At 23.0% G+C, this 16,539-nt stretch overlaps 1 protein-coding gene across 1 annotated transcript in view; it reads left to right on the plus strand.

The window, feature by feature from the left end:
* The window catches only part of LOC111421518 (extracellular serine/threonine protein CG31145), a 161,378-nt gene extending 160,230 nt beyond the window's left edge, over window positions 1-1,148 (plus strand). Inside the window, exon 9 of the mRNA XM_071196137.1 lies at window positions 443-1,148. Within this exon, the coding sequence (XP_071052238.1) occupies window positions 443-647 (205 nt within the window). The 3' untranslated portion in view covers window positions 648-1,148. The remainder of the gene's footprint in view (window positions 1-442) is intronic.
* Window positions 1,149-16,539: the final 15,391 nt, after the last annotated feature.

The raw sequence follows: 16,539 nt of genomic DNA on the forward strand, positions 1-16,539 counted from the left end.
CAAATTTATATTGAAATCGACGAAGGGAATAATTGGAACATTTCTGGTGTCAAAATCAATTACGAAAATACCGTGCGAAATGTATATGTAGAGAGGTCGGTTAATGCCGCATATACTTGCGCTCGTGTAAATTTCCGTTTATCGAACTATAAATAAATCGAAATAATTCGTGCCATATTAATTTAAAACCTTCGGGGGCGCATTAAAACGCGTTCCACGTTCGTAAATGTGCTTCCATTTTGCGAGAATCTCCTCTGTCATGGTATTTATTTATTATTCAGGCCGCAATTACGCTGCGTGAAAAATAAATACCGTTCCGGGGGCAATTCATTACTTCACGCATCCCAAAATGCATTTTTATCATATTAATAATTATATTTTCGGGGAAATATAATTTATTTATATTTTACGCATCTCATTATTTCCTTTTATCTCGTTTTAGATACCATAACGGTCCGGTACATTTAAGCGAGGCGATGCGGCGTAGCATGGCTAAAGATCCAATTACTCCGATATTATGGGAACCCCACCTGGAAGCCCTCGATCGACGCGTTGAGATTATTTTGCGTGGAATAAGAGATTGTCTTGCTAAAGGTGAAGAGTCCATAGCCTCCGAAAATGACGTCGAGGAGGAGGAGGAGACGTAATATAAATTGAACGAGGTCTTTGGGGAGAGCAAGACCCGTTCAAACGACAAATAAATTTGTTTGAATTATGTTTTAATAAAATAAAAAATTATGTTAAAGAGGGAATAAAAATTGTGGTAAATTTAAGAGAAAAAAATCATATATTTTGATATCTAATTACTAAAATTAAAAGAAATTTATGTAAATATATGTAAAAATGTATAAAAAAAATTTTAAATTAAGATTATGTGTAATATAAAGGGTGTATATAAATACCGAGAAGTCTTTGTATGCCAAATATTAGATTTTAAGATTTATTTCTTTTTCCTTATTAATTTTAATGTTATGTTATTTAGTTTTAAACGAAAAATTACTATAATAAATGTGTAAATGGAAATTATAAAATAATCTACTACGTGTTGTGATGTAATTATTATTAAATGCGTTCAAATTGTATACAAAGAACTTATACCAAAGCAGACTGTCATATAAAGTGATTAATAAACGATATTACGAAAATAATTATTTTCTTACCTTACAACAACCTAGAATAATAATTAATACAAGAACTAACCTAAACTAACATCATTTATGACTTTGAGAGATAGAGTCGCGAGCTGTCAGCTGTCAGCGATTAAATTTGACATTTCACCGATACCAACATTAAAAGATAAAATTCAGAAATGACTTGATGATTTCTTTTAGTGTCGTTGAAGAAATTAAATTTACAGTTTCCTGTAAATCACGGTTGTATAACTAAAAATTAAAAAAAAAAATTTTTCTGATATTTGAAACAAATATATTTGTTGAACTGTTTAATTTATATATGTTTTACGCAAAAGTTGGAATAGATTCACATTTTTTATTACGATTTAATATTATTTTAAAATGACTTAATGAATTATCGATAGATGACGCTCATATTTTTTGAAGTGTCACTTTAAAAATCCTGTTTTTAAGATCAATTACGAAAATTTTAAAAAGTTTGACATGTTAGAATGTTACATATTAAAAAATTATTTGTTTAAAATACCAGAAGTTATATTCGTATTTAATTGTTAACTTTTTAGATTTTACTTACAGGAAACTGTAAATTTAATTTCCTCGACGACACTAGATTTATTAGACTTATTCTATATTGTAATTTTATGTAATTTTAGTTCAATAGAAATATACAACAACTTAGTGCTATCTAGACATAGAACTAGAAACATTCGTCTCTAAAACGGTACTAAATTCTATTACGGAAGAGGATTTTATTTTCCTCTCGGTTTTACGGTAGCAGATTAGCTAATAGGGTTACGTTTCTTTTCCTCTCCCTGCGAAAGCCCGCAGAACAAGATCGTTCTTTTCCACCATCGTCATCCTCTCTCTCCAACGCGAGGGGTTTAGCCGGTGTCGTGTTTAACGATGTCATTAATTAATTAACAACGCCGGGTTTGCTATTTCGCGCAGTTTTGTTCTCCCTCTTTCGCGTCTTATCGATTTTTTCTTTTCAGCCGTTATTATCTAGTTAAACAAAAGGATTTAGAAGAAAAATATATACACCTTGAAAACAACAACCCTTAATTAGCTCCCTCTTAATTGAATGAATAAGTCCTATTTAAATTACAATTCATTTTGGGTATTCTAACATTATTGGAACTTTTGTAACAAAACGATACGATTTCCCCCCTCCACTCGTTCTGCTACAAAAATTAATATTTTTACTAACTTGACATTTTAATTTCCCTCTGAATAGTATGCTATCAAAATTAATTATCTCAACAATTATTGTTTTTATCAAAAAATGTTTTAAATAAAACTTGTTTCAATTTCGATTTTGAATCAATTATCTTAATAAAAAATTTTTACATCTCTATTAATTAACCATCTAAGTATAATTATGTATAAAAACGGAAAAATTATTATTTTGAGGTTATCTCCTTAATCATTGATTAAATCAAAAAAAAATGTTGACAAAGTTTGTTTAAAATTGTTTCAGGAACAATTTTTGTTAACATAATTTTTTTCTAACTTGAAATTTTAATTTCCCACTGAATAGGATGCTACAAAAATTAATATTTTTGAGGTTATATCCTTATTGTTGATTTAATCAAAAAATTTTGTTAACAAAATTTGTTTAGAATTACTTCAGGAACAGTGTTTGTTAATACAATTTTTTGCTAACTTTAAATTTTAATTTCCCTCTGAATAGTATGCTATCAAAATTAATTATCTCAATAATTATTGTTTTTATCAAAAAATGTTTTAAATAAAATTTGTTTCAATTTCGATTTTGAATCAATTATCTTAATAAAAATTTTTTACATTTCTATTAATTAACCATCTAAGTATAATTATGTATAAAAACGGAAAAATTATTATTTTGAGGTTATCTCATTAATTATTGATTAAATCAAAAAAAATTGTTGACAAAGTTTGTTTAGAATTGTTTCAGGAACAATTTTTGTTAACACAATTTTTTTCTAACTTAAAATTTTAATTTCCCACTGAACAGTATGGTACAAAAATTAATATTTTTGAGGTTATATCCTTATTGTTGATTTAATCAAAAAATTTTGTTAACAAAATTTGTTTAGAATTACTTCAGGAACAGTGCTTGTTAATACAATTTTTTACTAATTTTAAATTTTAATTTCCCTCTGAATAGTATGCTATCAAAATTAATTATCTCGATAATTATTGTTTTTATCAAAAAATGTTTTAAACAAAATTTGTTTCAATTTCGATTTTGAATCAATTATCTTAATAAAAAATTTTTACATCTCTATTAATTAACCATCTAAGTATAATTATGTATAAAAACGGAAAAATTATTATTTTGAGGTTATTTCCTTAATCATTGATTAAATCAAAAAAAAGTGTTGACAAAGTTTGTTTAAAATTGTTTTAGGAACAATTTTTGTTAACACAATTTTTTTCTAACTTGAAATTTTAATTTCCCACTGAATAGTATGGTACAAAAATTAATATTTTTGAGGTTATATCCTTATTGTTGATTTAATCAAAAAATTTTGTTAACAAAATTTGTTTAGAATTACTTCAGGAACAGTGTTTGTTAATACAATTTTTTGCTAACTTGAAATTTTAATTTCCCACTGAATAGTATGGTACAAAAATTAATATTTTTGAGGTTATACCCTTATTGTTGATTTAATCAAAAAATTTTGTTAACAAAATTTGTTTAGAATTACTTCAGGAACAGTGTTTGTTAATACAATTTTTTGCTAACTTGAAATTTTAATTTCCCACTGAATAGTATGCTACAAAAATTAATATTTTTGAGGTTATATCCTTATTGTTGATTTAATCAAAAAATTTTGTTAACAAAATTTGTTTAGAATTACTTCAGGAACAGTGTTTGTTAATAAAATTTTTTGCTAACTTGACATTTTAATTTCCCACTGAATAATATGGTACAAAAATTAATATTTTTGAGGTTATATCCTTATTGTTGATTTAATCAAAAAATTTTGTTAACAAAATTTGTTTAGAATTACTTCAGGAACAATGTTTGTTAATACAATTTTTTGCTAACTTGAAATTTTAATTTCCCATTGAATAGTATGCTACAAAAATTAATATTTTTGAGGTTATATCCTTATTGTTGATTTAATCAAAAAATTTTGTTAACAAAATTTGTTTAGAATTACTTCAGGAACAGTGTTTGTTAATAAAATTTTTTGCTAACTTGACATTTTAATTTCCCACTGAATAGTATGGTACAAAAATTAATATTTTTGAGGTTATATCCTTATTGTTGATTTAATCAAAAAATTTTGTTAACAAAATTTGTTTAGAATTACTTCAGGAACAATGTTTGTTAATACAATTTTTTGCTAACTTGAAATTTTAATTTCCCACTGAATAGTATGCTACAAAAATTAATATTTTTGAGATTATATGCTTATTGTTGATTTAATCAAAAAATTTTGTTAACAAAATTTGTTTAGAATTACTTCAGGAACAGTGTTTGTTAATAAAATTTTTTGCTAACTTGACATTTTAATTTCCCACTGAATAGTATGCTACAAAAATTAATATTTTTGAGGTTATATCCTTATTGTTGATTTAATCAAAAAATTTTGTTAACAAAATTTGTTTAGAATTACTTCAGGAACAGTGTTTGTTAATACAATTTTTTGCTAACTTGAAATTTTAATTTCCCACTGAATAGTATGCTACAAAAATTAATATTTTTGAGGTTATATCCTTATTGTTGATTTAATCAAAAAATTTTGTTAACAAAATTTGTTTAGAATTACTTCAGGAACAGTGTTTGTTAATAAAATTTTTTGCTAACTTGACATTTTAATTTCCCACTGAATAGTATGGTACAAAAATTAATATTTTTGAGGTTATATCCTTATTGTTGATTTAATCAAAAAATTTTGTTAACAAAATTTGTTTAGAATAACTTCAGGAACAATGTTTGTTAATACAATTTTTTGCTAACTTGAAATTTTAATTTCCCACTGAATAGTATGCTACAAAAATTAATATTTTTGAGATTATATGCTTATTGTTGATTTAATCAAAAAATTTTGTTAACAAAATTTGTTTAGAATTACTTCAGGAACAGTGTTTGTTAATAAAATTTTTTGCTAACTTCACATTTTAATTTCCCACTGAATAGTATGCTACAAAAATTAATATTTTTGAGGTTATATCCTTATTGTTGATTTAATCAAAAAATTTTGTTAACAAAATTTGTTTAGAATTACTTCAGGAACAATGTTTGTTAATACAATTTTTTGCTAACTTGAAATTTTAATTTCCCACTGAATAGTATGCTACAAAAATTAATATTTTTGAGGTTATATCCTTATTGTTGATTTAATCAAAAAATTTTGTTAACAAAATTTGTTTAGAATTACTTCAGGAACAGTGTTTGTTAATAAAATTTTTTGCTAACTTGACATTTTAATTTCCCACTGAATAGTATGGTACAAAAATTAATATTTTTGAGGTTATATCCTTATTGTTGATTTAATCAAAAAATTTTGTTAACAAAATTTGTTTAGAATTACTTCAGGAACAGTGTTTGTTAATAAAATTTTTTGCTAACTTGACATTTTAATTTCCCACTGAATAGTATGGTACAAAAATTAATATTTTTGAGGTTATATCCTTATTGTTGATTTAATCAAAAAATTTTGTTAACAAAATTTGTTTAGAATTACTTCAGGAACAATGTTTGTTAATACAATTTTTTGCTAACTTGAAATTTTAATTTCCCACTGAATAGTATGCTACAAAAATTAATATTTTTGAGGTAATATCCTTATTGTTGATTTAATCAAAAAATTTTGTTAACAAAATTTGTTTAGAATTACTTCAGGAACAATTTTTGTTAACATAATTTTTTTCTAACTTGAAATTTTAATTTCCCACTGAATAGTATGCTACAAAAATTAATATTTTTGAGGTTATATCCTTATTGTTGATTTAATCAAAAAATTTTGTTAACAAAATTTGTTTAGAATTACTTCAGGAACAATTTTTGTTAACATAATTTTTTTCTAACTTGAAATTTTAATTTCCCACTGAATAGTATGCTACAAAAATTAATATTTTTGAGATTATATCCTTATTGTTGATTTAATCAAAAAATTTTGTTAACAAAATTTGTTTAGAATTACTTCAGGAACAGTGTTTGTTAATAAAATTTTTTGCTAACTTGACATTTTAATTTCCCACTGAATAGTATGCTACAAAAATTAATATTTTTGAGGTTATATCCTTATTGTTGATTTAATCAAAAAATTTTGTTAACAAAATTTGTTTAGAATTACTTCAGGAACAGTGTTTGTTAATAAAAATTTTTGCTAACTTGACATTTTAAATTCCCTCTGAATAGTATGCTATTAAAATTAATTATCTCAATAATTATTGTTTTTATCAAAAAATGTTTTAAATAAAATTTGTTTCAATTTCGATTTTGAACCAATTATCTTAATAAAAAATTATTACATCTCTATTAATTAACCATCTAAGTATAATCTTTTTCTAATTATCTCTTTTAATCAACATTTTCTGAGAACGAGTGGAGGGGAGAAATCGTATCGTTTTGTTACAAAAGTTCCGTGCCCTGATTATCAATAGGAATTAACTAAATTTAATATTGACGAGATAGTTCCTGTAGTGTCCAGAATTTCAATTTTGCACGGTTAGACAAATAGTTTGATTAAACTCCATTGGGGTGTCACGCGCACCACAAACTCAACTGCATAACAATTCAAGCCGAAATAAATCAAAATAATTCAATCTCGCCCGATTCCAATAACAATAAATTTCTGTAAGTTATTTAGTTCTTTTTATTATTTATAATAGATTCGTTAAAAAAATCAATGAACCGATTCGAAATTAACCGGAGTTTGCTTCGTTAGGGTCGCCCATTTCGGCACTCCTCCTTTAATTAGCGTTACTAATTCATATTATTAAGTGGCAAAAACTTCCCGACCGAAATTCCAAGAGTTTCTCCTCGGGGTCTGCCCAGCTCCTGATAAAGAAGTTTAATGCCCGCCAGGGTAAAGGGCGTCGACATTATTTCCAGATAACGACGCTGTCAAGAGATATCGCTTTTCCGCCACCTCTTTATCCACTGAAAGCTAACATTCGCGTCTTAAATTCTTCACTCGATATGGGGATCTTTATAAATTCAGTTCTTAATAAAACTTTATTTTTATTTATTTTATTGTTAGACGGAAAATTAATTAACTTTTTAATTAAACCGTCCATCACTCTAAAAGACAGCAAAAGATAAAAATTTCCTCCTTTTATATTCGCAATTTCAATCAAATAATTTATGTTTATGTTTTGAGGTTAACTCCTTGATCATTGATTAAATCAAAAAAAAATGTTGACAAAGTTTGTTTAAAATTGTTTCAGAAACAATTTTTGTTAATACAATTTATTTCTAACTTGACATTTTAATTTCCCTCTGAATAGTATGGTATCAAAATTAATTATCTCAATAATTATTGTTTTTATCAAAAAATGTTTTAAACAAAATTTGTTTCAATTTCGATTTTGAATCAATTATCTTAATAAAAAATTTTTACATCTCTATTAATTAACCATCTAAGTATAATTATGTATAAAAACGGAAAAACTATTATTTTGAGGTTATCTCCTTAATTATTGATTAAATCAAAAAAAATTGTTGACAAAGTTTGTTTGGAATTGTTTCAGGAACAATTTTTGTTAACACAATTTTTTTCTAACTTGAAATTTTAATTTCCCACTGAATAGTATGCTATCAAAATTAATTATCTCAATAATTATTGTTTTTATCAATAAATGTTTTAAATAAAATTTGTTTCAATTTCGATTTTGAATCAATTATTTTAACAAAAAATTTTTACATCTCTATTAATTAAGCGTCTAAGTGTAATTATGTATAAAAATTCAAAAATTATTATTTTGAGGTTATCTCCTTAATTGTTGATTAAATCAAAAAATATTGTTGACAAAGTTTGTTTAAAATTGTTTCAGGAACAATTTTTGTTAACACAATTTTTTTCTAACTTAAAATTTTAATTTCCCACTGAACAGTATGCTACAAAAATTAATATTTTTGAGGTTATATCCTTATTGTTGATTTAATCAAAAAATTTTGTTAACAAAATTTGTTTAGAATTACTTTAGGAACAGTGTTTGTTAATACAATTTTTTGCTAATTTGAAATTTTAATTTCCCTCTGAATAGTATGCTATCAAAATTAATTATCTCAATAATTATTGTTTTTATCAAAAAATGTTTTAAACAAAATTTGTTTCAATTTCGACTTTGAATCAATTATCTTAATAAAAAATTTTTACATCTCTATTAATTAACCATCTAAGTATAATTATGTGTAAAAACAGAAAAATTATTATTTTGAGGTTATCTCCTTAATCATCGATTAAATCAAAAAAAAATGTTGACAAAGTTTGTTTAAAATTGTTTCAGGAACAATTTTTGTTAACACAATTTTTTTCTAACTTGAAATTTTAATTTCCCACTGAATAGTATGCTACAAAAATTAATATTTTTGAGGTTACATCCTTATTGTTGATTTAATCAAAAAATTTTGTTAACAAAATTTGTTTAGAATTACTTCAGGAACAGTGTTTGTTAATAAAATTTTTTGCTAATTTGAAATTTTAATTTCCCTCTGAATAGTATGCTATCAAAATTAATTATCTCGATAATTATTGATTTTATCAAAAAATGTTTTAAATAAAATTTGTTCCAATTTCGATTTTGAATCAATTATCTTCATAAAAAATTTTTACATCTCTATTAATTAAGCGTCTAAGTATAATTATGTATAAAAACGGAAAAATTATTATTTTGAGGTTATCTCCTTAATCATCGATTAAATCAAAAAAAAATGTTGACAAAGTTTGCTTAAAATTGTTTCAGGAACAATTTTTGTTAACACAATTTTTTTCTAACTTGAAATTTTAATTTCCCACTGAATAGTATGCTACAAAAATTAATATTTTTGAGGTTATATCCTTATTGTTGATTTAATCAAGTAATTTTGTTAACAAAATTTGTTTAGAATTACTTCAGGAACAGTGTTTGTTAATAAAATTTTTTTGCTAACTTGACATTTTAATTTCCCTCTGAATAGTATGCTATCAAAATTAATTATCTCAATAATTATTGTTTTTATCAAAAAATGTTTTAAACAAAATTTGTTTCAATTTCGATTTTGAATCAATTATCTTAATAAAAAATTTTTACATCTCTATTAATTAACCATCTATGTATAATTATGTATAAAAACGGAAAAATTATTATTTTGAGGTTATCTCCTTAATTATTGATTAAATCAAAAAAAATTGTTGACAAAGTTTGTTTAAAATTGTTTCAGGAACAATTTTTGTTAACACAATTTTTTTCTAACTTGAAATTTTAATTTCCCACTGAATAGTATGCTACAAAAATTAATATTTTTGAGGTTATATCCTTATTGTTGATTTAATCAAAAAATTTTGTTAACAAAATTTGTTTAGAATTACTTTAGGAACAGTGTTTGTTAATACAATTTTTTGCTAATTTGAAATTTTAATTTCCCTCTGAATAGTATGCTATCAAAATTAATTATCTCAATAATTATTGTTTTTATCAAAAAATGTTTTAAACAAAATTTGTTTCAATTTCGATTTTGAATCAATTATCTTAATAAAAAATTTTTACATCTCTATTAATTAACCATCTAAGTATAATTATGTATAAAAACGGAAAAATTATTATTTTGAGGTTATCTCCTTAATTATTAATTAAATCCAAAAAAAATGTTGACAAAGTTTGTTTAAAATTGTTTCAGGAACAATTTTTGTTAACACAATTTTTTTCTAACTTGAAATTTTAATTTCCCACTGAATAGTATGCTACAAAAATTAATATTTTTGAGGTTATATCCTTATTGTTGATTTGATCAAAAAATTTTGTTAACAAAATTTGTTTAGAATTACTTCAGGAACAGTGTTTGTTAATACAATTTTTTGCTAATTTGAAATTTTAATTTCCCTCTGAATAGTATGCTATCAAAATTAATTATCTCGATAATTATTGTTTTTATCAAAAAATGTTTTAAACAAAATTTGTTTCAATTTCGATTTTGAACCAATTATCTTAATAAAAAATTTTTACATCTCTATTAATTAACCATCTAAGTATAATTATGTATAAAAACGGAAAAATTATTATTTTGAGGTTATCTCCTTAATTATTGATTAAATCAAAAAAAATTGTTGACAAAGTTTGTTTGGAATTGTTTCAGGAACAATTTTTGTTAATACAATTTTTTTCTAACTTGAAATTTTAATTTCCCACTGAATAGTATGCTACAAAAATTAATATTTTTGAGGTTATATCCTTATTGTTGATTTAATCAAAAAAATTTGTTAACAAAATTTGTTTAGAATTACTTCAGGAACAGTGTTTGTTAATAAAATTTTTTGCTAACTTGAAATTTTAAATTCCCTCTGAATAGTATGCTATCAAAATTAATTATCTCAACAATTATTGATTTTATCAAAAAATGTTTTAAACTAAATTTGTTTCAATTTCGATTTTGAATCAATTATCTTAACAAAAAATTTTTACATCTCTATTAATTAACCATCTAAGTATAATTATGTATAAAAACAGAAAAATTATTATTTTGAGGTTATCTCCTTAATTATTGATTAAATCAAAAAAAATTGTTGACAAAGTTTGTTTGGAATTGTTTCAGGAACAATTTTTTTCTTCAAACGTCATTAAATGACAACTTTGTTGTCGTGTTTACTCGCGGTAGAAGTAAGTCATTGTTGCATAACGACGGTTGGTAAGATCAACATAGCAAAAAAGTACTTCAGCGTTATGGCGCTAAAGTAAATTTCACTTTAGCGCCATAGCGCTGAAGCACATGTCACTTTAGCGCCGTATTGGAAAAGATATTTTTTTGCTTCACGGACGCTAAGTAAAGATTTTAAAAATTAATAAAAAATGAAACTAACCTTTTAATTGTTTGCTTTCTTATTTTCATCTCAAATTAATATCACATAAAAAAACTAAATAAATTAAAGAACAAAACAAATAATTATCTCTTATATTTTAAATTTTAATAAACACAAAAAAATTGACACATTTTAAACTTTTTATGAAGAAATAAACCATTAAGTGACAATTGATTTTTTGAATAATTCTTTAAACATATAGTGTCATGATAGTGCAAAAAAGTTAATTTAATATTTTTTTATAACTAACAGTTAAAAGTTAAAATTCGCGCAAAACTGTTTACTTTTTTTTATTGATTGTCAAATTTACGTCGTCGTTGCTAACGTTATTTTGTCATGACGTCCTTCGATTTCTCATTAATACATAATAAGTTAATTGTCATTTTATTAAATTTATTAAAATTTATATTGCAATTATTTGCAACGTTTGAAGAAAAAATACTATGTTTTATTCGGAAGAGAAGCAGATTCGTTTGTGGCTGGTCCGTCATTGCCGGACTCACTTCGTTCGTCCGGCAAACTGTCGCACACGCCACAATTTTAACGGCTCATCTGTCATTAGCGACTCACTGCGTTCGTCGCTAAGTGACAGCCCACGCCATAAAAAGCACTGCTTCTCTTCCATATAAAACAATATACTATTGTTAACACAATTTTTTTCTAACTTGAAATTTTAATTTCCCACTGAATAGTATGCTACAAAAATTAATATTTTTGAGGTTATATCCTTATTGTTGATTTAATTAAAAAATTTTGTTAACAAAATTTGTTTAGAATTACTTCAGGAACAGTGTTTGTTAATAAAATTTTTTGCTAACTTGACATTTTAATTTCCCTCTGAATAGTATGCTATCAAAATTAATTATCTCAATAATTATTGTTTTTATCAAAAAATGTTTTAAACTAAATTTGTTTCAATTTCGATTTTGAATCAATTATCTTAATAAAAATTTTTTACATCTCTATTAATTAACCATCTAAGTATAATTATGTATAAAAACGGAAAAATTATTATTTTGAGGTTATCTCCTTAATCATTGATTAAATCAAAAAAAAATGTTGACAAAGTTTGTTTAAAATTGTTTCAGGAACAATTTTTGTTAACATAATTTTTTTCTAACTTGAAATTTTAATTTCCCACTGAATAGGATGCCACAAAAATTAATATTTTTGAGGTTATATCCTTATTGTTGATTTAATCAAAAAATTTTGTTAACAAAATTTGTTTAGAATTACTTCAGGAACAGTGTTTGTTAATACAATTTTTTGCTAATTTGAAATTTTAATTTCCCTCTGAATAGTATGCTATCAAAATTAATTATCTCAATAATTATTGTTTTTATCAAAAAATGTTTTAAATAAAATTTGTTTCAATTTCGATTTTGAATCAATTATCTTAATAAAAAATTTTTACATCTCTATTAATTAACCATTTAAGTATAATTATGTATAAAAACGGAAAAATTATTATTTTGAGGCTATCTCCTTAATCATTGATTAAATCAAAAAAAATTGTTGACAAAGTTTGTTTGGAATTGTTTCAGGAACAATTTTTGTTAACACAATTTTTTTCTAACTTGAAATTTTAATTTCCCACTGAATAGTATGGTACAAAAATTAATATTTTTGAGGTTATATCCTTATTGTTGATTTAATCAAAAAATTTTGTTAACAAAATTTGTTTAGAATTACTTCAGGAACAGTGTTTGTTAATAAAATTTTTTGCTAATTTCAAATTTTAATTTCCCTCTGAATAGTATGGTATCAAAATTAATTATCTCAACAATTATTGTTTTTATTAAAAAATGTTTTAAATAAAATTTGTTTCAATTTCGATTTTGAATCAATTATCTTAATAAAAAATTTTTACATCTCTATTAATTAAGCGTCTAAGTATAATTATGTATAAAAACGGAAAAATTATTATTTTGAGGTTATCTCCTTAATTATTAATTAAATCAAAAAAAAATGTTGACAAAGTTTGTTTAAAATTGTTTCAGGAACAATTTTTGTTAATATAATTTTTTTCTAACTTGAAATTTTAATTTCCCACTGAATAGTATGCTACAAAAATTAATATTTTTGAGGTTATATCCTTATTGTTGATTTAATCAAAAAATTTTGTTAACAAAATTTGTTTAGAATTACTTCAGGAACAGTGTTTGTTAATACAATTTTTTGCTAATTTGAAATTTTAATTTCCCTCTGAATAGTATGCTATCAAAATTAATTATCTCAATAATTATTATTTTTATTAAAAAATATTTTAAACAAAATTTGTTTCAATTTCGATTTTGAATCAATTATCTTAATAAAAAATTTTTACATCTCTATTAATTAACCATCTATGTATAATTATGTATAAAAACGGAAAAATTATTATTTTGAGGTTATCTCCTTAATTATTGATTAAATCAAAAAAAATTGTTGACAAAGTTTGTTTGGAATTGTTTCAGGAACAATTTTTGTTAACATAATTTTTTTCTAACTTGAAATTTTAATTTCCCACTGAATAGTATGCTACAAAAATTAATATTTTTGAGGTTATATCCTTATTGTTGATTTAATCAAAAAATTTTGTTAACAAAATTTGTTTAGAATTACTTTAGGAACAGTGTTTGTTAATACAATTTTTTGCTAATTTGAAATTTTAATTTCCCTCTGAATAGTATGCTATCAAAATTAATTATCTCAATAATTATTGTTTTTATCAAAAAATGTTTTAAACAAAATTTGTTTCAATTTCGATTTTGAATCAATTATCTTAATAAAAAATTTTTACATCTCTATTAATTAACCATCTAAGTATAATTATGTATAAAAACGGAAAAATTATTATTTTGAGGCTATTTCATTAATTATTGATTAAATCAAAAAAAATTGTTGACAAAGTTTGTTTAAAATTGTTTCAGGAACAATTTTTGTTAACACAATTTTTTTCTAACTTAAAATTTTAATTTCCCACTGAATAGTATGCTACAAAAATTAATATTTTTGAGGTTATATCCTTATTGTTGATTTAATCAAAAAATTTTGTTAACAAAATTTGTTTAGAATTACTTCAGGAACAGTGTTTGTTAACACAATTTTTTTCTAACTTGAAATTTTAATTTCCCACTGAATAGTATGCTATCAAAATTAATTATCTCAATAATTATTGTTTTTATCAAAAAATGTTTTAAATAAAATTTGTTTCAATTTCGATTTTGAATCAATTATCTTAATAAAAAATTTTTACATCTCTATTAATTAACCATCTAAGTATAATTATGTATAAAAACGGAAAAATTATTATTTTGAGGTTATCTCCTTAATTATTAATTAAATCCAAAAAAAATGTTGACAAAGTTTGTTTAAAATTGTTTCAGGAACAATTTTTGTTAACACAATTTTTTTCTAACTTGAAATTTTAATTTCCCACTGAATAGTATGCTACAAAAATTAATATTTTTGAGGTTATATCCTTATTGTTGATTTGATCAAAAAATTTTGTTAACAAAATTTATTTAGAATTACTTCAGGAACAGTGTTTGTTAATACAATTTTTTGCTAATTTGAAATTTCAATTTCCCTCTGAATAGTATGCTATCAAAATTAATTATCTCGATAATTATTGTTTTTATCAAAATATGTTTTAAACAAAATTTGTTTCAATTTCGATTTTGAATCAATTATTTTAACAAAAAATTTTTACATCTCTATTAATTAAGCGTCTAAGTGTAATTATGTATAAAAATTCAAAAATTATTATTTTGAGGTTATCTCCTTAATCATCGATTAAATCAAAAAAAAATGTTGACAAAGTTTGTTTAAAATTGTTTCAGGAACAATTTTTGTTAACATAATTTTTTTCTAACTTGAAATTTTAATTTCCCATTGAATAGGATGCTACAAAAATTAATATTTTTGAGGTTATATCCTTATTGTTGATTTAATCAAAAAATTTTGTTAACAAAATTTGTTTAGAATTACTTCAGGAACAGTGTTTGTTAACACAATTTTTTTCTAACTTGAAATTTTAATTTCCCACTGAATAGTATGCTATCAAAATTAATTATCTCAATAATTATTGTTTTTATCAAAAAATGTTTTAAATAAAATTTGTTTCAATTTCGATTTTGAATCAATTATCTTAATAAAAAATTTTTACATCTCTATTAATTAAGCGTCTAAGTATAATTATGTATAAAAACGGAAAAATTATTATTTTGAGGTTATCTCCTTAATTATTAATTAAATCCAAAAAAAATGTTGACAAAGTTTGTTTAAAATTGTTTCAGGAACAATTTTTGTTAACACAATTTTTTTCTAACTTGAAATTTTAATTTCCCACTGAATAGTATGGTACAAAAATTAATATTTTTGAGGTTATATCCTTATTGTTGATTTAATCAAAAAATTTTGTTAACAAAATTTGTTTAGAATTACTTCAGGAACAGTGTTTGTTAATACAATTTTTTGCTAACTTGAAATTTTAATTTCCCTCTGAATAGTATGCTATCAAAATTAATTATCTCAATAATTATTGTTTTTATCAAAAAATGTTTTAAATAAAATTTGTTTCAATTTCGATTTTGAATCAATTATCTTAATAAAAAAATTTTACATCTCTATTAATTAACCATCTAAGTATAATTATGTATAAAAACGGAAAAATTATTATTTTGAGGTTATCTCCTTAATTATTAATTAAATCCAAAAAAAATGTTGACAAAGTTTGTTTAAAATTGTTTCAGGAACAATTTTTGTTAACACAATTTTTTTCTAACTTGAAATTTTAATTTCCCACTGAATAGTATGGTACAAAAATTAATATTTTTGAGGTTATATCCTTATTGTTGATTTAATCAAAAAATTTTGTTAACAAAATTTGTTTAGAATTACTTCAGGAACAGTGTTTGTTAATAAAATTTTTTGCTAATTTCAAATTTTAATTTCCCACTGAATAGTATGCTATCAAAATTAATTATCTCAATAATTATTGTTTTTATCAAAAAATGTTTTAAACAAAATTTGTTTCAATTTCGATTTTGAATCAATTATCTTAACAAAAAATTTTTACATCTCTATTAATTAACCATCTAAGTATAATTATGTATAAAAACGGAAAAATTATTATTTTGAGGTTATCTCCTTAATTATTAATTAAATCCAAAAAAAATGTTGACAAAGTTTGTTTAAAATTGTTTCAGGAACAATTTTTGTTAACACAATTTTTTTCTAACTTGAAATTTTAATTTCCCACTGAATAGTATGGTACAAAAATTAATATTTTTGAGGTTATATCCTTATTGTTGATTTAATCAAAAAATTTTGTTAACAAAATTTGTTTAGAATTACTTCAGGAACAGTGTTTGTTAATAAAATTTTTTGCTAATTTCAAATTTTAATTTCCCACTGAATAGTATGCT

This window comes from Onthophagus taurus, chromosome 5 (genome assembly GCF_036711975.1).
Source record: "Onthophagus taurus isolate NC chromosome 5, IU_Otau_3.0, whole genome shotgun sequence".
Taxonomy (NCBI): Eukaryota; Metazoa; Arthropoda; class Insecta; order Coleoptera; family Scarabaeidae; genus Onthophagus; species Onthophagus taurus.